Source organism: Pholcus phalangioides, unplaced genomic scaffold (assembly GCF_987345545.1).
Source record: "Pholcus phalangioides strain wild (caught in Gottingen) unplaced genomic scaffold, Ppha-v1.0 ptg000039l_1, whole genome shotgun sequence".
NCBI lineage: Eukaryota > Metazoa > Arthropoda > Arachnida > Araneae > Pholcidae > Pholcus > Pholcus phalangioides.
In genome coordinates this window covers 30,846,793-30,867,968 of record NW_028301625.1, presented here as the reverse complement: position 1 = coordinate 30,867,968, position 21,176 = coordinate 30,846,793, and the positions used below count along the sequence as shown (strand labels likewise).

The 21,176-nt window shown below is 35.6% G+C and overlaps 1 protein-coding gene across 1 annotated transcript in view; it reads right to left on the bottom strand.

Moving 5' to 3' along the window:
• The window catches only part of LOC149065833 (cytosol aminopeptidase-like), a 93,277-nt gene extending 83,114 nt beyond the window's left edge, over positions 1–10,163 (bottom strand). Inside the window, exon 1 of the mRNA XM_089254052.1 lies at positions 9,743–10,163. Coding sequence (XP_089110178.1) covers positions 9,743–9,889 — 147 coding nt within the window. The 5' untranslated portion in view covers positions 9,890–10,163. The remainder of the gene's footprint in view (positions 1–9,742) is intronic.
• Positions 10,164–21,176: the final 11,013 nt, after the last annotated feature.

Sequence of the window (21,176 nt, the reverse complement as noted above, 5' to 3'; positions counted from 1 at the left end):
AATTATTCTCAAGTTATTAATAATAGTCCTTCAGAATATTCTCTTCAATGAGAATATTCTCCAGTTATAGAAGTCCTTCCAAAGAGTACTCTCAAGAATATATGTAATAACATGTATTATAATAAGTAATCTCTATGAATAACTTGAGAATAATTATTATTTTCAATAAGAATATTCTTTAGTAATTTATAATAGTCCTACGAGAGAATATTCTCTGTCCCCGTCTCTCTTCCCGTCAAGAATATTGAAGTTTGTAGCCCACAATATTAAAGTTTGAAAGCAAGAAAATCAAACCAACATGGCTGAATTGCACAACTATTAAAGAAATATGAGTAATACAGAATTTAAGTGTATGTACATTAAAGAAAACAACAATTCTGTATCTTCTTAGAATGAAGGTGATTATATAAGAATAGCTTCCTTTATCAAGTTGCAGCCTTGCTCGTACTTATGGAATCAAATGGATGATATACTGATACTACCCAATTAAAAAAAAATCACAAAAATGGAAAATGAAATTTAACAGAAAAATAAAATCTGCAGGGTTTGAAGTCATTGTAAGACTCAGCAGAAGCAGTTCACCATAAAAACAATGGGGAAAAAAATCGATGCATCAAGAGGGCACTACCTGCTTCATAATTTTTTATGTGACTTCTTTATACTGTTTGTTAAAGAAAATCCCTAATCACAGTGTTTATACCAAGACACAAGTTCTTTTTCTTAAAATTCTTTCGAAGATTGTTCTGCGGCAGCTTTCATTTTTCTGGGAAGTATGTCAGTTTTTTGTACATCCTGCTTTGGGGCCCACAGAGTGCAAACTAAAACCTCTTCATGCAGAGATTAATTAATTCTGGGTTATGTAATGGTTTCTCAGTTACATGATCTGGAAACACATTTGAAATTTATTGAAAAAAAATTCCACTACAAAACACAATTTTATTCTTATATCATTATTAACCCTTAACTGTCATTTTGAGAATTCTGTGCATGACTGGCATTATGGGGCCATTTTATCCCTCAGCAAATATTGTTGCATTTAAAATATTAACAAAAAGTTGATTCTTTGATTCTTACAAACCAGGATTGGGTTTCTTCCCAAAGAAACCCATTTCTTCTGACACAGTGGAAGAAAAGAAAAATATGCAATAATTGTTTGATTATAGTACATATAATTAAGGCTTTTATTTCACCACACATTGGTTGTAAAATAATATCAAATAAGTTTCAAAAACAATGTTTTTCTAATATTAGATTTTCAAGTATCTTCTCCTCAGAATGTGTTATACATAAATTTCTAATGAAACCAACAAATTAAAATGAATTATTTTTATTACCAAACAGAATATTAATATGAGTAGAAAAAATATAGCATAATTTAAAGTAAAAATAACACAGGTTTATACAAAAGTAATTGTGCTGCATAATAATTTTAAGCTTAATGCATGTTGAGAACTAAAAAAGGGGTGATGATCAGTTTCCTTCATCAGTTAAATGGGATACTCACTACACTCAATCTATCACACAGTTCCCCAAAAACTTATTGTTCCATCGTCTCCCCCAACTCAAAAACCAACCCATTGGATATTAAATTAAACACTATAGTTTCTACCATCCCAGGACCATTTTACCTCCCCCGGGATGAGATATTGCCCACTTTGAGAAACACTGGTTTATAACCTAGAGAGGGAGATTGGGCAAATAAAGCTGATTCTTGTCACAAATGGATGGGGCTTTTTACAAAATGCTGACGTGACATCTTGTTTCAGTCATAAAATCAAGATACGAAGAGGCCATTCTTACCTATCATTTATTTGCATGCCTTATCAATCCTGAATACATGGGCGGAGATACGGAGGGGGGGGGGGAGACTCTCAAAGGTGGAGTCGACTGATCTAATGTATATACGTATATATGAATTGACATCATCATCATCATCGTGCCCCCCCAGCAATAATGAACGTACCCCATAGACTTCCAAGTCTATCTCCGCCTATGCCTGAATATTAGGATAAAAGATTAAATTCTAATCATCAACAAGTGGTGAGAAACTGTTGCAAAATATTGTAATAAGTAATTTTTTTTTTAAACTGTATGCTTCATTTCCAGAAACTTACTTCAGTGATGTTGTTCAAAGTACTTTCAATCCTGTGATAAATATACAGCTAATAAAAACCTTCCAAAAAATGGATACTGTATTAACACTAATTAATAAACTTCTCTAGTAACAGCAATAAATAATGATTGCATGACTACAAAATGAAGTAAGAGTTTCATATATGTAAATCATTTTATTTTATTTCTTCAGCATTCAGTTAGAAGAAATGGGTTTCTTCCGGCCGTTTTTTTCCACTTCAGAAGAAACTTCCTATCCCTGATTTTTTACATAATTTCCTTCTTAAGTCCCCCAAATAATTTCTCAATTTTCTTTAATTATTTTCTCCAAAATGATCTTTTACCAAAATAGGCTTTTGAAAGAAATGGAGAGATACATGACTTTAGTAATTTTTTTTTAAATTACATATTCAATTTTTTGAATGTAATTTCCATGATTGATAAATGAACATAGCCTATATATAAATAACTCAGAAAATAAAATTTACAAATTCAAATAACATTTGCTATATTTTCACAAGCACCACAGTTAATCTTATACAAAGTTGGAAACACAGCCTTAATAAAATGTTTTGCATTAGTCTGCAACGAACCCTTGTCTGACTGGAAATATTATGTGGTAAAAATCCCCGCAATTGTGTTTTTGCACTTTTTCTTAAAATTATTCCAGATTGTTCTGAGATACGCATCACAGATTTTGGCATATTCTGCTTTGGGGGATCTTTGCAAACAAAAACCCGACATTTTCAGCACACAGATCTTTGGTATAATTCACTAACAGCACTGTCTTCATGCCCAACCCTAAATATCCAATATTGCATAATTAATTTTAAATCCTCATCAAAATAACTGAATAACATTATCAACATAACTGAAAGAGCATCAATGCTCTTTCACGATCCATTCTGAACTGAACATTTCCGCTGTCAGTCAAAAAATCCTTATGCAAGTGGTGTGGCGGGGTAATTTCGTACCCCACAGAAACTTTGATCAATGATATACAGCAGAGGAAAAAATAGAACAGGTATAGTATAAACCAGAGATTCTCTTGGCGACTTTTTTTGCGAGGCCCTTACCGGAAAAGGCTGCCATTTTTTTTCTCTCGGGTAGCACGCAGTTTAGACCCCCTTCAGAAAGTTGCCAACCTCGTGGCACCTCGGAAACGTTTGTTTATTTTCACTGTGTTTGCCTGCTTCAACTGGATTATACTGCCTTCTTTGTCTGCAAGCCACTTTAAACCTGCTTAGTGAAATAATATTGCAGTGTTTCCAGTTGTGGTGAAAACAGTCAATATTTTCAGGTCTGGGGACAGGGGCTTTCTTTATCGAACCAAGGAGCGAAGCGAGATCTGATTGTAGCAAGGGGGTCGAGCCCTTAGAGAAGAAATAATATAGAGAAAGCAAGTCCATTAATTTCGTTCATGTGGCGCCTGCCAACATAACACCACATGACTGCTGTTGGTGGAGTTGCAGTGGTTGACTACTATCTCTAATTTGGTGACGCGTGTTATTTTCCTTCTTCTACTCTTTTCAGTTCGATGGTTTTTAAAGTTTTCTCAGAGGAGCTCCGCAGTAAACCTCTGAGACATTGATAATTTTTTAAATCTCAATTTGACTTCACCGAGTTTGTAGTTGAGGCTTTTGAGAAATTCGGTGAATGTTAAATAAAATATAAGCTTTATTTCCCCTTTCTATCTTGAAATTCAAATTTATTGTGTTTTTTATTATATACTCGTTTTTGTTCATCAGGCAATCAACTTTGAAAAAAGAAATGCTTGCAAAAAAAGAATATTTCTTGAAATTTTTTTTTATAAATTGTTTTATATACTTCAGCAAAAGTTACATCAACTCATTATCATAGGCGGAAATAGTCTTGAAAGTCGGGGGGGGGGGGGCATGATTTCATATATATGCATATACATTAGATCAGTCCCCTAATTTATTTTATAAAAATTGGATATTAATGTAACATGTTTTTCTTTGTGGTTAGTGTAAATTTCAAATTATTTTTTTAATCAGTATAAATTAACTTCATTTAATTAAAATAATTAGTAATGATCATTTTTGGAAACCATGTTTCACATGGCAAAAGAAATTTACGAAAAAAATCAATTTTTTCTGTTTTTTAAAAAAATTATTTCAGTTTGTGGAAAAAAAATTCCAGATCAAAAATTAGGATAAATTTCCAAAAATTTAATCTGTAAAAAGTCATAAAAAATTAGATTTCTTTGTAAACAAATGTTTAAAAATACTGTGGCACTCATTAGACCTTTTAATTTCCAAAGATGTTAACTTGTAATGTAACTTGTAAATGTTCACTAAACATTCGTGGGGGCAACGCAGAGTGTGGCTGCACACATTTTTGTCTCTCTGTATTGTTATCTTAGAGTTTAATTTTTTTTTCCTCGCATTATATTTCTGAGTTATTTTTTTATTTTGCTTTAAATTTTTACTCAGTTTGGTGCTATATTTTAACATGCCTAAATCAAAATTGTGCTGCTGTCCGAGATGTGATGAAAACATCATCTGTATTGATGATCAAATATCCTGCAATAAGTGTGAAGTGAAATTTCATTTTTTTTGTGTTGGCTATGCTGAACCCGCATTCAGAAAGTTGCGTAAACCAGTCACTAACTGGAAATGTTCACCCTGCCTTCAGACTGCCTCAGCTTCAACAAATGCTGAATTTACATGCCTCGATCCAATTGCTACTATGAGTCAAGACACAACTACATCTAACATCTCTCCATCTATTCTTAACAAGAATACAAATAGTTCATCTGCATGGAATCCGATTATTAGCAATCAAATTCCGAGTATAGATATGATTGACACTGCAAAAAATGTTATGGGTGATTTAACCCCGGAAGGTCACAATCTACTCCTGGCAATCTCCGGTCTGATTGAGAATCATACAATATCCATTAAATCGCTCATAGCAGAAAAATTTGAAAACATGAGAAATCACTACATTCCATAATTAGACAGATGGAAAAACAAAGGGCTGAAATTGCAGAATGTAAACGAGAGCAAGAGCAATTGACTATGGAAAATAGAGATCTGAAATCTGAACTCGATTATCTAAAGATCGATCTCTTGTTGACCTCCAACATACACCCGCAACATAGCAAGTGTTGCAAGTGCAACATAGAAATTGCCGCTTTGCCAGAATCATCAAACGAAAATCTGACTGATCTAAAATACTCTCTGCTGCAATTTTTGGAAGTTCCTAATCTGGTGGACTGTATTAGTGCTTTTCATCGTGTACCAACTATGCGTAAGGACAGCATAAAACCAATTATCTGCAAGTTTAACACCAAGGAAAATAGTGACATTGTTTTGAGAGCTGCACGTGAGAAAAAAATATGCGCGTCCAAGATTTCTAGTGTTTTAAAACCTAATCAAGTTTACATAAATGAACATTTAGCTCCTTATACGAAACAACTGTTGTATGAATACAAAAAATTCAAATCAGATAATAATTTCTACTTTTGCTGGGTCCGTGACGGCAAAGTCCATCTTAGAAATCATGAGAAATCAAGAGCTATACGAGTAAAGTTGTTGGAGGATTTGTATAATATTTCTTAATATTTTTTTTTTATATACATTTTATTTTTTTGGTTAATTGACAAATCAAGTGTCTCCTCAAAAGTTTATGCTCTCTGTCAATGCACATAATTATTTAAATACACTTTACAACTAAGTCAACAAGTTTGGTATTCTCATTAAGATAATGAATATACTAGAGCAAAATGTGGACTATTTCAATTTGATTTAAACTGGACATTTTTTTTTTTTTTTTACATATAAATGAGCATGTGTTGGTTTTGTTTACATATTTTTTTTTCTCAGTTATAACTTTATATTTATAGACAGGTATTCTGACTGATTAACTCATATAAAATGATATGGATTTAAACTGTCACAGTATCTGCACCCCACATGAACTTGAAAAGTTTTTAGGAAAATGTAATGTCACCAATCATCCTGTTAACTCGATTACTGAACTTAACATCATTCATTTTAATATTCGTAGCCTTAGAGCTAATTTTGATTTTTTGATTGCTTTGATTGATGATTTTGTTGATAACATTGATATATTAATCTTGTCTGAGATATGGGTGAGTGAGGAGGAGCTAAAACTTTTTAATATCAATGGCTTCCAGGAATTTTCATGCTGCAGATCCTATAATAACTCTGGTGGTGTGTGCATTTTCTCGAAAACCTGCCTTGGATTTGTGTTGACTGACCCAGTACAAATTCATACTGCTGAAATTGTTCAGCTACTCGAACCTTCAATTAATTTATTAATAACCTGTATTTATAGGTCTCATGCCTTCACTGTTTCAAATTTTCTACAGGAGTTTGAAATTTTATTGGGTAATACAAAAAACCGTGATGTAATTATTATTGGTGATATTAACACAAACATATTGGATCAAATTAATACAAATTATTATGAATATCTCGATCTTCTGTCAAGCAATGGTTTTTTACCTATGATATCTCAAATCACCAGACTATCCTCTAAGTCATGCATTGATCACATTTTTATAAGAAATTCTTCACAGCTTTTGTTTTCTGAATCTGTAGTCTGGGAAACGGATTTGACAGATCATTACCTGATTCTATGTAAATTATCGTACTCTAATATTAATTCATGTCCGGTACAAAAATTCAATGTTTATAGAAAAAAAATGATTAATTATTCCCAACTCAATCTATATCTACAGAATTATACACTTTGCATAAATAATTCCCAAAGTGATGGTGCTTTTGATGAATTTATTGTTAAACTTGAAACCATCATAAATAACCATACATCATATTGTGATATTAACCTTTCCAGACAGACTGATAAAACTTGTATTACATCAGAGATAAAACATTTAATTAAAATAAAACAGAAACTATATTTCAAAACTAAAAAATATCCATATGATCAGGAGGTTAGTACTGCATATTATAATGTCACTCATTACCTAAAATACAAAATCAAAATTTCTAAACAATTTTGCTTCCTTCAACAGTTTTCAAAATGTGATACTCCTTTCGAACGATGGAAGTTTATTAATAACATAATTGGTATAAATCGTAGCAATCCCCTCCCCGATAACATTGAACCCCAAGTGCTTCCTGATAAATTTAACGATCATTTTGTAAACATTGTTTCATCACCCATTTCACCATCGGATAACTACAAAAAATATGTCCCTTATTCTAACAGATCTTTTTTCATCTCCCCAACTTATCCAGAAGAAATCATTTCTATTATAAATCGGTTATCTCATTCGGTTTTTAGTGATGATATGATTAATTTATTGATTCTTAAATGTTTTCCTTACCATTTAATTATAATACTTACTAATTTAATAAATAACTGCATACTAAACTGTGTTTATCCTAACTCTTTGAAAACTGCCACTGTTTTCCCAATTTTCAAATCAGGAAATCGTAATGATTTAAGTAATTATAGGCCTATTTCCATTTTACCTTCTATTTCCAAGATTTTTGAAACTGTTCTAAAAAAAAGAATACTCTCATTTCTCTCTCATACTAATTTTTTTTCTCCTAATCAACATGGCTTTCTTGCTAATCATAACACTGAAATTGCTTTACTAGATTTTAGTACATACGTAATACACAATCTTGACAAATGTAGAAAAACCATAGCTGTATTCCTAGACATAAGAAAAGCCTTTGACAGTGTTAATCATGAAATCCTTCAATATAAGCTTGAGGCATGTGGAATTAAAGACATCCCCCTAAATCTCTTAGTGTCATATCTGACAAACAGATCTCAGAGAGTAAGATGTGGCTCTCATTCCAATAAATTTTTAGGGGTTAACCGAGGAGGCCCCCAGGGATCTGTTCTTGGCCCCCTTCTCTTTAATGTATTTATAAATGATTTATGTAATCTAAACATTGATGGCAAGATAATCATGGTTGCGGATGATGCAGTCATACTTTATTCTGCTGCTACCTGTAAGTCTCTCCAAATTACAGTAAATTCTGACATGATAAAAATTAGAGAATGGTTTCATGATTCAAGAATCCCACAAAGTTTTTTTTTTTTTTTTGTTATGAGATAATGTTATGTTTGTCTCTGGATATTTCATTATGAAAGTCTCATGTACTTTCATAAAATGTATAAAAAAGTAATGCAAACATGTAAATATTTTTTGAATGAAAAATCATTAAATTCCCAATATACAGTATACAGTGATTTGGTGACTTTTTTATCGCCAAACCTGCTTTGGCGATAGGGTTACTGTCCCAATACCAAAAAAACAATTAAAAACTTATAATAATTGTTATTTAATCAATAACAAATCAATAAACACCTGTAGGCCATACTTCGTACGGCACGTGCCTGGGACACACAAAAGGCTTCGGATGTCGCTTCGCTCTGTGCTGATGGGGAGGGGGCCCTGCCTCCGAACCCGAAAATATCAACTTCGGACCACCACAAACGCTATGGCAAGGCACTATGCTCTAGGGTTACTGCCCGAACACAGGCCCATTTTCATACCGCAGTCAATAATGCTTCTCTGCCCTTCGGATTGTAGCTGATGCAGATACATTAAATCTACATGATCAACCATAATGTCAAAAAAATGAGGAAATAGCATGAAAAACGACATGGAAAAAGCAAAACTATCTTTGAGCAAAACTGATAAGCAAAACAAAATGGCAACAATAAGTTGGACAAGAAAATCAGGTACAGCGGTGCCATCTACATTTTAGGATCTGGAAGAATTATGTTGGCGACATTGCTGTTTTGGCACATACGAAAATTTGGCGATAAAACGGTATACCGTATATTGGGAATTGGCCCATATATATTACATATCTAAGTTCATGGTTACATTTTCTGTCTGCAGTTTCTTGTAACATTTTAATATGTGAATCTTGCACCTAAATGCTTACATAAAAAAGGTAGAAGAATAATAAAAAAGTGTCTGAGGGTCCAAGAAATTATTTATCACATTTTTGCTCCCAAAAAAATCTTTTAAAAATACTTCAAAATATACATATTCTAAACACTGCACTATGTAACAATTTTTGGAATACATAAATTAACCTGCAAGCAACATTTTGTTGCTTGGGTTGCTGGTCCAGGAGGAATGGGTATCTACCCAGGGAGCAAATTTGACAACCCTGGTTTATACAGCATGTGTTCCCATTTCATATTTCTATTAATTTAGTTATTATATTGATAAATATTTTCAATTGATTTCAAGGTTTTTCTTACTTTTGTCTTTATAAGATCGCGTCTTTCAACGAAGTAGAAATTTCACAATTAAATGTGATTTATCTCAGTGAATTGAATCTTAAAGCTGAGGCAAGAAGGAAAACATTTCTTATTTGAATGAATGGTGATAAATTCCACAAACGTTCTTTTTTACACCATGGATGATTGATCAAAAATTGTACATTAATATTTTGAAATCTTTCAAAGAGAAATAAGAATGAAAACACTTTGAACACATAGGAGAGAGAATCAACTTCAAAGAATTTATTTTCTCTTTTGAATGACAAAGCCATAATGGTTTGATGAACTTTTACGGAGGATTGCAGCAAAAATTTAAAAATTGTGTGTTTTGTAGAGATCAAGATAGTTAACTTACGTTGGTAAGCTTGCCTGGGACCGAAGTCGACATTTTGGGAGCAGCTAATGCATATAAAGTGTTTCCAACCCTCAGATATGAAGTCGCAACAACTAATTTTCTAAAACTATTGAGGAGACGTGGGGTGTAAATTGCGAATAATCCCATGACAAGAAGTAAACGGCTGTGACTCTCCTCGAGATTTTTTTCGGTTTTGAAATCTTGAAAACAATAATTTTATGACCATATTTTGCGGGACATCTCTATCCGTACATGGGTACTTGGGTTTTAGGCTGATATTACACTATAAAAGTTTGATAAAGGTTCTTTTATAATACTTGAAAAATTGGTTACACTGGAGCGAATGTAATTGATACGATTATTGGTTGTTTTCCGAGTTTTTTAAAAGGACTTTTATCGAATTTTTATCCCAGCCTTAGGCCGGTATTACACTATGCAAGTTTTATAAAAGTGCTTGTATAAAACTTGAAAAATACAACGAATAAGCTGATGGGTTACATTCAAGCTTATCCAATCGATCAGTTTATTGGTTGTATTTTTCAAGTTTTATCAAAGCAGTTTGACAAAACTTTTACAGTGTAAGGCCGGTATTACACTGTAAAAGTTTGATAAAAGTCCTATTATAAAACTTGGAAAATGCAGCCAATAAGGTCAATGGTTGCATTTTCTAGAATGTAACCAACAACCTTATTGGTTAGATATTTCAAGTTTTATAAAATGAATTCTATCAAACTTTTATAGTGTAATACCGGCCTTAGAGGAGAAATATATAATAGATATATTTCTTCTCGATAGTACTTAGCCTTTAGGAGAGGGTACACTTCATTGGTTTGCAAGCGTACCGCGGAAAACTTAAGAGACCATAATGTTCTAAAAAAAAAAAAATATCAGCAGTTGATGAGCAAGGTAACCATACGTCCCGTATTTCCTGGGACAGTCCCGGTATTTTCTGTTTTTTACACGCAGCCTACTTGAATATTTACTCTTTATTGAAGTCAGAGATTGACATTATTTTTCAACTCATAAATTATTTTATGCTAATTACAACTATAAAAGAGAATATTAATCTCCCGCATTCGTCTTGGTGAGCGTTTTTGTTCGTGGAAGTCATTTTAATCGACGAAATTGATTTTTTCAATTTGCAGTAATGGTTCATTTCCCGCCATTTTGGTTTTTACGTAATTTCAACAACATTTGGCAACTTTGTTTGGTTTTGGCGTCATTTTTGGCGATAATTGGCAATGTCCCGTATTTGGAATCTTAATGTCATGTATTTATCTCGAGCAAATATGGCCAGCTTACTAATGAGGCTTTCGAATAGACGTCATAATCATCATCAGCATCGCTCTGAGGGACAAATACTGGATTATCCCCAGAGATCAATGTTAAAATTGCCGATTTTAGCGTATAAATGCGGAAATTTAGTGAAGTTTTCCGCCACATCAATAATTTTAAAAATTGAATTGAAGTTTTGATTTTCGAAATATTGAGTTCGCACGGAGCCCAGAAAGTTAAATATAAAATAATGAGCCAGACCCACTTTTGAGGTGGATATCCATGCAATAACACATTGATTTCAACTTTTTATTTATATCTTCTCAAGAGCGAAAATGAGAATTAATGTCACCGTATTGTCTTATATTATCCAATTGCATCAATCCATATGGTTTAGGATGTGTTTCGAAATTAATTATGGGCCCATATAAATTACATTGAAGAAATTTCACAGCTTTAATCAAGCATTTTTTGAAGGAAAAACAGGCAGATCGATAACTTGAAGTTTAAAAAAAATTCGAAATATCAGCTCCCATTAAAAAGGAAGAAAAAGGTTAATTTCTGTGTTTCTTTGATTTAGATTTGTTTTTTTCATGAATCGCATAGGAAGTCGCCATATTGGTTACCTCCCAAGTAGTCGCCTGACGTCAAATATGGCGTGAAAATTTGGTCATTTTCGCTGAATGACGTCAATCAAACAAAAATCACGCCATTTCAGTCATTGAATGACCACGAACAATAAAGGTCAGGAAATAACGTGATACTTGATGACCTTAATGAAATATCAGGTCATTTCATGACCTTATTAGCCATGAAGGTCATGAAATGACGTGATTTTTTATGGCGTAAATGATTTTGCGTCATAAAAATCACGAATTTCTTTCGAACTGAAAAAAATTCTGCTTCGGTTGAAAAAATCAAAATTATCCAAAATGTTTATTAAGGAACCTTCAGAGGGTGTTTAAAATTACCTTAGGCCTATTAGTTACTGGTTGTCGCAAGATAAATCAAGTATTTTTAATTGCGATTTTGTTTGGATGGGATTTAAAATTTTTCAATCAGAATAGTTCATATAAATTTATCAACACGTTATATAAATTATAATTGCATCCATATCATGTTTTTTACAGAAGATCAGTAGCCCCACTCTACTGGCCCAGATGGGATCCCCAACCATACCCTAAAATTCTGTGCCAATGAAATTTGCCTCCTCATTATATTCAACGTCTTACTGAATACTTCTAACCTACCCAATGACTGGAAAATTAATAAAATAATTCCTATCCATAAATCTGGCTCACTCTCCCACCCTCTCAACTTTAGACCTATTGCAATCACCTCCTCTTGCTGCAAGCTCTTTGAACACATAATTGCCAAGAATATCCGTACCCACCTCGATTCGATTAACTTTTTCTTCCCTAACCAACATGGTTTTCGATCATCGTTATCAGTATCTACCCAATTAACACTTTTCATACATGACTTAACAGACTCCATTGATAAAAACCTCCAATCCGACATAATTTTCCTAGATTTTTCCAAAGCATTTGACAGGGTGCCCCATAATAAACTTTTACTAAAACTTTCATACCTTGGACTAAATGTTCAACTGCTGAAATGGGTGGAGGCCTTCCTTATTAATCGTAGCCAGTTTGTCTCGTACAAGAGCCAGAACTCTCCTTTTCTTCATGTCAAATCTGGCACACCCCAGGTCTCGGTCCTCTCTCCTTTATTATTTTTAATTTACATAAATGATCTACCCGACTCCATAAACTGCCGCATTAGACTCTTCGCTGATGACTGTGTCATCTATAAAACAGTGTCCAATCTTTCTGACCAAGAATCTCTCCAACACAACCTTAATATTATTTCAAAATGGTGCTCAACCAGGGAATTACCCCTCAATTTCTCAAAAACTGTTTTTATCAAAGTGACCCGTAAAAGAATCCCTCACGAATTTCCCTATTCTATAAACGACTGTTTGATCTCTGAGGTTTTCCAATATAAATACCTGGGCATTATAATCTCTTCCGATCTCCGCTGGAACCTTCACGTTGATTATATCTTTAATAAATGTCTCCAAAAACTGTTTTTCCTTCGCCGTAACCTAAAATACTCCATTCGTCATGTTCGTCACTTGTGCTACCAAACATATATTCTCCCTGCCCTCTCCTATGCCTGTGAAGCCTGGGACCCCCACACCCAAACCAACATGGACAAATTAGAATCTATCTAAAATAAGTCCACTCGTTTCATTTTCAACTGTTGGTCTTCACATGTCTCTATAACGGAACTCAAGCGACAACTCAATATCCAACCGCTCTCCTCTCTTCGACTTATCTCTCGTTTAACTTTTCTTTACAAACTCCTCCATGGGGTTTTTAATATTGACACATCCAATATTCTAATCCAACCTTCACATTTCTCTGTTAGACTCAATCATTCCAAAAAATTACAGCCCATCTTTGCCTCTTCAGATTGTCACAAATTTAGCTTTTTCCCAAGAACTATCATCGACTGGAACAACCTACCATCAAATATTGTAGATTGCACTACGATTTCTGAATTTTCTCGTACCATCAATCGACACTTTTGCCATATATAATTCCGCATACTATTGTGTAGGCCTCGGCCAAACAATATTGTACAAATAAATAAATAAATCAGAGGATCTGTGATATCTGTCAACAATTGAAAAAGATGCAACGAATTCTTTGACGTGTGCATTGAGCTAAAAAAATTAATTTTTTTTAAATCTTTTTTTTTCGATAATTATAAATAACGCAAATAATTATATTACTATATTTTCAAGAATAAAAAATAAAAGAAAACGAAAAAATTCAGCAAGATATTACTTTACTGATTAGTTATATTACGGTAATTGTTATATAACTAATCAATACTTTTAAAGTAAACACCGATTTTTTTTAAACACCGATTGGTTACGGCTACGATAGCGCGGTCGGTAGAGGCATGGCGTAAAATTCATAAGGACAATCCTTCAACAGACTCGTCCGAATGGGATCGAATCCATGGAGGAAAGAATATAAGGAGGTGACATCAGGCACGAAAATTGAAGCCGTTGTGGCAACCTTATGGGCTGACAAGGGCTCTTTTCCCTATACTTAACATGTGTTTTGTTTAACTAAATAAATTTAAGCACCATGACTGTTTAATGCGTCTCCAGGTAATCTACATTAACCAATAAAGGGGAAAGATAAAATCTTCTCCTTTTATATATATATAAGAGGTTTTTATATTTTTAATTTATTTTTGAAAGGGGAGAAGATCATTTTTCCCTCTCAATAAAAATTCCATGTATTAAATTAATGTCTATGAGAATATGATTAATTAAAATAATATGAAGCTCCAATAAAATGCAATTTTCATAATTTTTTCTTTTAACTGTTTATTTTGCCTTTTTGTTTCGTTCATCATTATGATAGATCCGGGACATTTCGAAAGTTTCAGGCCCGTGGGCGCTCGTCTTAAGCTTTACATGAGGAATTTAGATTTCTGAATCAATTCTGAGGTGCTCGAGCACCTTCTGACAGGGCCGTAGTTAGGAATTTTGCCGCCCCCGTGCCTCAAATTGCCTCAAAGCATTGGAAGTGCTCGAGCGTCCTCCGCCACTGTGTATTTATGGTTTTGCTGCCTGTAGCTGTACAAATTTCGCCACCCTTCTTCCGTTCCATTCTCATTTTCTTGAATACGTGTTACTGAAACATATGCCGTCCATCCGAACCTTCCGTTATGTGAATGTAGTATTGAGAAAACTTTTTTACGAGCCGTGATAAGTCATCTCTCTGGCCTATAGTATTTAAGAAAATAATCAGTAGTGTATTTACGGGGGGGGGGGCTGAGCGGGCTATAGACCAGGGCGGCGAATTTTGGAGTATAGAAAGAGGGGGGGGGGAGAAAAACTTTTTTTTAAATTCACGTTTCGTAAACGTGTGGAAGTGCCATATGTCATTTCCATCGTAAATAATATACAATTATTAAAACCATATTGTGTTTATTTTTTTTTTTTTTACACACAGACTCGTTCAAGTAAAAAAATGATTTTGTAACTTTCCTATTTACAGTATTATTCACCGCCTTCCCACAGTATATACACTGCTCAAAACAATTAGGGGAGCAAGCAAAAAAGTGAAGAAAACCGTGCGAGACAGCCACATATTGGCATACAATGGATAGTACATGCGTATCAATGCGCAATACAGAAAAAAGACGTAAAAAAATTTGGAATTAAGCTTTAATTCTTTGAAAATATGGAAAAAACATGAAAAGATGATTTAGGGCAACAATTTGGTTATACGTAAACGATAAAAAAAAGTACTGTTTAGACATGATGCATGAGTTTTAATAGGGCGTGTGGTCTCCTCGAACAGCTAAGACTGCTGCATACCTGTTTGCCATGGATGCGATGAAGTTATCGATCAGACTTTGGGGAATACTGTTCCACTCCTCAAGAAGTGCAATCTGCAAGTCTCGGACAGTAACAGGCGGCCTTGGTTGCGCAGCAATACGTCGTCAGAAGAGCACGCTGGCCATTCCATACGCTGTATTGTTTCAGCTTCAAGCATGTTCTCCACCAGACGAGCTCTATGCGGTCGGGCATTATCATCCTGGAAAACAAAGGAATCTCCAATGGCTCCAGCGTAAGGGATGACATGAGGTCGCAGTATCTCGTCTGCATACCTTCGGGCCGTCAAAGAGCCATTCCGAATGATATGCAGGTCCGTGCGTCCGCCTATGCTGATTCCACCCCATACCATCCAACCAGCTCGTCTGTATTGTGACCTTTCACGAACGAATGCGGGGTTATTTCGAGTACCCCTATCCCTCCATACCAGAACGTCGGGTGTCACACTCCAGACTGAATCGGGACTCGTCTGTAAACAGCACTTGGCTCCAATCATGTTGCTCCCAATCTCGATGTTCAGCAGCCCATCTTCTTCGGGCCGCACGGTGGTGTGGGGTCAACGGAATGCAGACCATTGGCCTGCGTGCATAGAGCCCTCCCTCATGAAGCCGATTACGTACTGTTTGGCTGGACACCCTTCGTCCTGTTGCCAAGAGCAACCATCTTTGCAGCTGCGTAGCATTCTCTGTTCTGTTTCGACGGGCTGTTAACCGTATATACCGGTCATCAGTTGCTGTAGTGGCGCGTGGCCGACCTTGCCCTGGTCGACGTCTAACATTTCCTGTTTCTTGGAATCGATTCCACAGCCTTGCAACAACACTTCTGGCGACTCCAACAGCGTCCGCAACACTACGTTGTGTTTGTCCGGATTCCAGTCTGCCTATAACACGCCATGCCATGGATTCCGGTAAATCACGTTGTTGAGACATCCTCAAGTCACCTTGTCTCAAAAAAAAATACTGCGCAATCGAATTTCACAGTTACGGCAGTAAAACAGATGTTTCTGCAACATCCCGATTTCTGCCCTTATCTCCTTTTTCTGGTTTTTGACGTCATGAACTTTGATTTGCATATGAAGTTTTCTTCTTCCGTTTCCTGCTAAGCTTTAAATTATGGATGACTCATTTTATGTTACTTATCGGTATACATCTTTGCGTAATTTTGTTAAAACCATGTGCTCCCCTAATTGTTTTGAGCAGTGTAGTATTGTCACAAGTAGAGGTGGGAGGGTGAGTAGGCGTCCAGCGAAGCAAAGCAGCACTCATTTCATATTACTGAAGGTGTTGGGAAAAAGACAAGAATTCGGCCGACATCCCCTAAAGAAGGACGCGGGAGGTCCGCAAGAAAAAAAAGAAGGGGGGGGGGGGTTCTTTTCGTGACTGGAGTCTGCTGCACCCTTCTCAGCTGGCCACAAAGAACATTTCAATAGCCCTCTTTGAAAGTAAAAAGACAGAGTATTCTACTGATTTTAACGACGCCCGCCATATGAGAAAGAATCTTATGCAACAAAGATGCTTTTATTGGCATAAGTTGGGGCTTTGGTGAGAGTCTTTGGGCTATGGTTGACCATCTGGGGAGATAGAAACAGTGTTAAATAGCTATAAATCGAACGGATAAATTCGATTACAATACGATTTTTTTAAACTTGTTTGGGAACGGAAATGGGATGAAGCTGGTCAATCCAGAACAACATCCGTTTGCAGTCACTAATTGGAATATAAAGAAATCATAGTACAGAATGGTGGGCAGGGTCACGCGATTTCGTCCTAAGGACAGCTCTCCTCGTGACGTTTTCCTGAAAAAAAGGGGAACACAATGAGGAGGTTGGCAGAACCCACATTTTTATGAATTGTATACAGTATTACAAAACTACATTCGGTTATAAACACAGGATTACCAACAAAATGGAGAAAAGCTCCTTTTTATTTTACACTTTCCTGGCGAAAACAAAGTGAATATGAAATATAGCTAATAATTTCTGATAAGTTCATACGTTTTGTATTTTGTAAGAGTTTTCCTTAATGATTATTTATGAACAATCGCCACAATTCAATCTCAGGTAATTTGGAATCCTCTGCAATACTTGTATTCAATAAGGAAGACTCATATTTTTTTATACGATACATCGATATATTGAAAAAGTTTGAGCTAATGCTCGTTTAAGAAATTAAAGTAAAAAAGGAATATTTTTTATTGTATTTTAGTTTCATTTTGGTTGCAAAACAACATGAAGTTGATTCACACCCTGGTCTTAATACAGGGACAACAATTAAATCTAGTTTTGTCTGCAATCTTTATATTGTCCTGCCCTACTTGCTTTTCAGATGAGTAATAAACACGACAGGTGAAGTTTGCATTTGCAGTTTGAACTATTTCAGTATATCAGAGATAATTGGCACCATGTGCCAAAAGGGAAATTTTACAAGAGAGCGGTTTAAAGTGTTTTTAAAGTGAATATCTCCGTTATTTATTGAAATAGGACTTAATGTTTTATACCTGTGTATAGTGTAACGAAAATATAGCAAATTAATAGCGTTAGTTTGGTTTAGAACCGAGCATGCCCAGGCTCTGTCGCTTTTGCGATATAAGCTCAATGATCTTGAGATCGGGGGAGTGCCGGAGAAAGTTCAAGCCGGCCGGAAAAGCACACCCGGTTCAGGCCCAAGCAGCACAACCACAAACCCCCAATCCCCGGGCACACCACCGCTCTGTGCAATACGCAACTTGTGCCACGTTTTGTGCGATATTTCGAGAGTCCACATATTGTGAGTGATCGTTACACCCAGGTTCGAACAGGGTTAAAAAGGAAAAGCTGTGAAAAGAAAAAATTAACTTTTTTGAAACTTGAACACATTGAATGACCAAGAGTCAGTCCATGAGTATTACAAGCGGACCTTTATTTCTTTGAGTTGCTGTTGAATATGCGTTGAAAATTAGTTTTTTCCTTTTTTTTTGTTGAATATTTGAAGATCCTTACACATATATCATATATATTCAATCTACTTTTATAAAAAAATTAAAAATCAACAACTAACTGGGTTAGATCTTCGTTTAAGGCAGCCAGGATACTTTGAGTATTTTTTGGGAGTTGGGACAACCACAGCGACTTCAGGAGTGGTTCACCTACGAAATCCCCAGCAAGCGATCGCATCCGAGTGAAAAGTTGCGATGGATGCTATTACTACTAAACCAGACATGCACCTCGTCCTCTGCGGAACCTCTAACGAATTGGTACATGTTGGAATGTGTGTGTATGTATAGTGAACCTTCAGTGAGGTTTGTTTCCGTGTAGTGCTGCCATCTGCAATCAATTTTTTAAACTATGAGTGTTTTCCTCAACTCATAGAGCGTGAAGTGTAATGAATGAATAATTATAGTGTTGTAGGCCTGTTGCTCTCTGCAGCGCGACTTTTAATGGGGAGATCGGCTCGCATTTGCCGATCAATGCCTCAAGAGTTAGGAACCGCAGAAAACCAACTTCAGCCAATCACCACTGCGGCGACGGTGGGGTTTGAACCTGGATCCTCGCGATGTGAGGCCGTCACTATGATCATTCGATCATCACAGTGGATCTAATGGCCCGCTTTAAGGGTCATGAATGAACGCCAGGGTCTCTGCCACCGGACTTATCCCGTTGCCGAGATCTCTTCCAGCCCAGCTTCGTGGCAGAGTCTGGAACAAAGTGAGTGCGTGTGTACACCCAGCAGAACAGTCTGAGTGTGTAGCTAGTGTTGTGTATGATATTTCAGTGCTGCCATCTATACTTCAAATTGTGAGTGAAGTGTAATGAATGAATATTTGTAACGTTGTAGGCCTGTTGCTCTCTGTGGCGAGACTTTTTAACGGGGAGATCGGCTCACATTCGCGGATTGAAGTTGGGAACCACAGAAAACCAACTTCAGCCAACCACCACTGTGGGGTTCGAACCCGGATCCTCGCATCGCGAGTCCGTCACTATAACCACTCGACCACCACAGCGGCCGCTTTAAGGGCCAGTCACCAGCGTAAAATTTTGAGTCTGGTCTGGACCATCACAGTGGCTGCGATGGATACTGGTCTGCAAGTTCGAGGACTTGAATGAGGGTTCGTATTTTGGAATCCTCGCTTTCAGAATGTAATTCAATGAGACGCTTTTTCAAGGTGTCGTACTTGACACCTTTGGAAGGGTTGATAATAATTTCGCTTGCTGAATTGAAGACATTGGATTCCATAGCCGATACCATGTGATGAAATTTTGTTGCATCTACAGTGATTTTCGCCAACGAAAATTTGGCCTCTATTTGCATAAACCACAATGTGTGTTCGTCTTCCCAAATGGGGGAAGCTTAATGGCAGTGCAGTTGATTTGCGACTCGGGATTGTCGTTGCGGCCATGCCGTGTTTTTATGGGTTGCAAAAAATATACAATCTAGATATGAAATAATGTGAACAATTAAAAATGCAGTAAATACCGGGAAAAATAAAACAGGCATATACATGGGTTGAGAGGGAACTTTGCTCAGCGTGAGAGCGTGACGCATCGACATGTACCGATTCTATTTGCGAGCATCGTGGTAGAAATTAAAAAATAATTTCATGGATACATATTAAATATACAGAATATACCACATTGCTTTTTCTATATTGCTCGCATCTTTGTAGATATTCGGATGTTGATGGATCACTCAATGACGTTTTTTTTTCACCAAGTCCGCATCAGAAGGTTACTTTTCACGTGCAAGTCATCAATTTATTGCGTTTCGTCGGCGTTGGAATAACTAGGGCGGTTTTTTTTTAAATAACTACTGTAACAATTTTAATTAAATATAGTTATAAGAACGATATTTTTAAGAAAAAGGGAGAGAGAAGAACTTCCTTTCAAAACCTTGTGGTCCGGCCGAGTGCTCAACATTGATTTCAACTTTTTTTATATCTTCTCAAGCACAAAAATGAAAATTAATGCCTCAGTATTGTCTTTTAATATGCAATATTTCAACTGCATCAATCCATATAGTTTAGAGTGTTTTAAAATTAATTATGGGCCCAATACATTATATTGAAAAAATTCTGCAGCTTTAACCAAGCATTGTTTGACGAAAAAAAAGGCAAGTCAATAACTTAAACTTCAAGTAAATTTTGAAATATCTAGCACCCATCAAAAAGAAAAAAAAATATTCATTTCTATGTTTCTTTAATTTAGATTTGTGTCTTTCATGAGTCGTGTAAGAAGTGGCCATATTGGTTGCCTTGTCTACGGTTTGTATGTCCCTCAAAGAAAGAGGAAATATCACGTGATCCAAAAAGCCTTGTGGTAGAAATAGTTCCAAAACCAATTAAAATTAAAACCTAATGAATGAAATTGTCTGAAAACTAATGAAAAATCAGAATCAATGAATCAGAAATATCGAAAATAATTGACAGACAATTCTAGCACCCATGCTAATTAAATAAGAGAAACAATTTCAGGACTAATTAAAATTCAGAATTCCAGAATTGATGAAAATTCAGAATTTATGAGCAAAATTATTCCAGAACTGATGGACATTCAGAATTCCAGAATTGATGAACAAAATTATTCCAGAATCTGGAGGATCCTACGGTGGTATGACTTCAAAATTCAGAATTTTGAAAGAAATGATTCATAAATGATGAAAATTAAGAATTTTGAAAAAAAAACTATACCTTATGCATGAGGCCCGGTGCCGGGTGCACCGGCAAAGCAGAGCCACCCTTACCACCCTTAAGGGTAAGGGT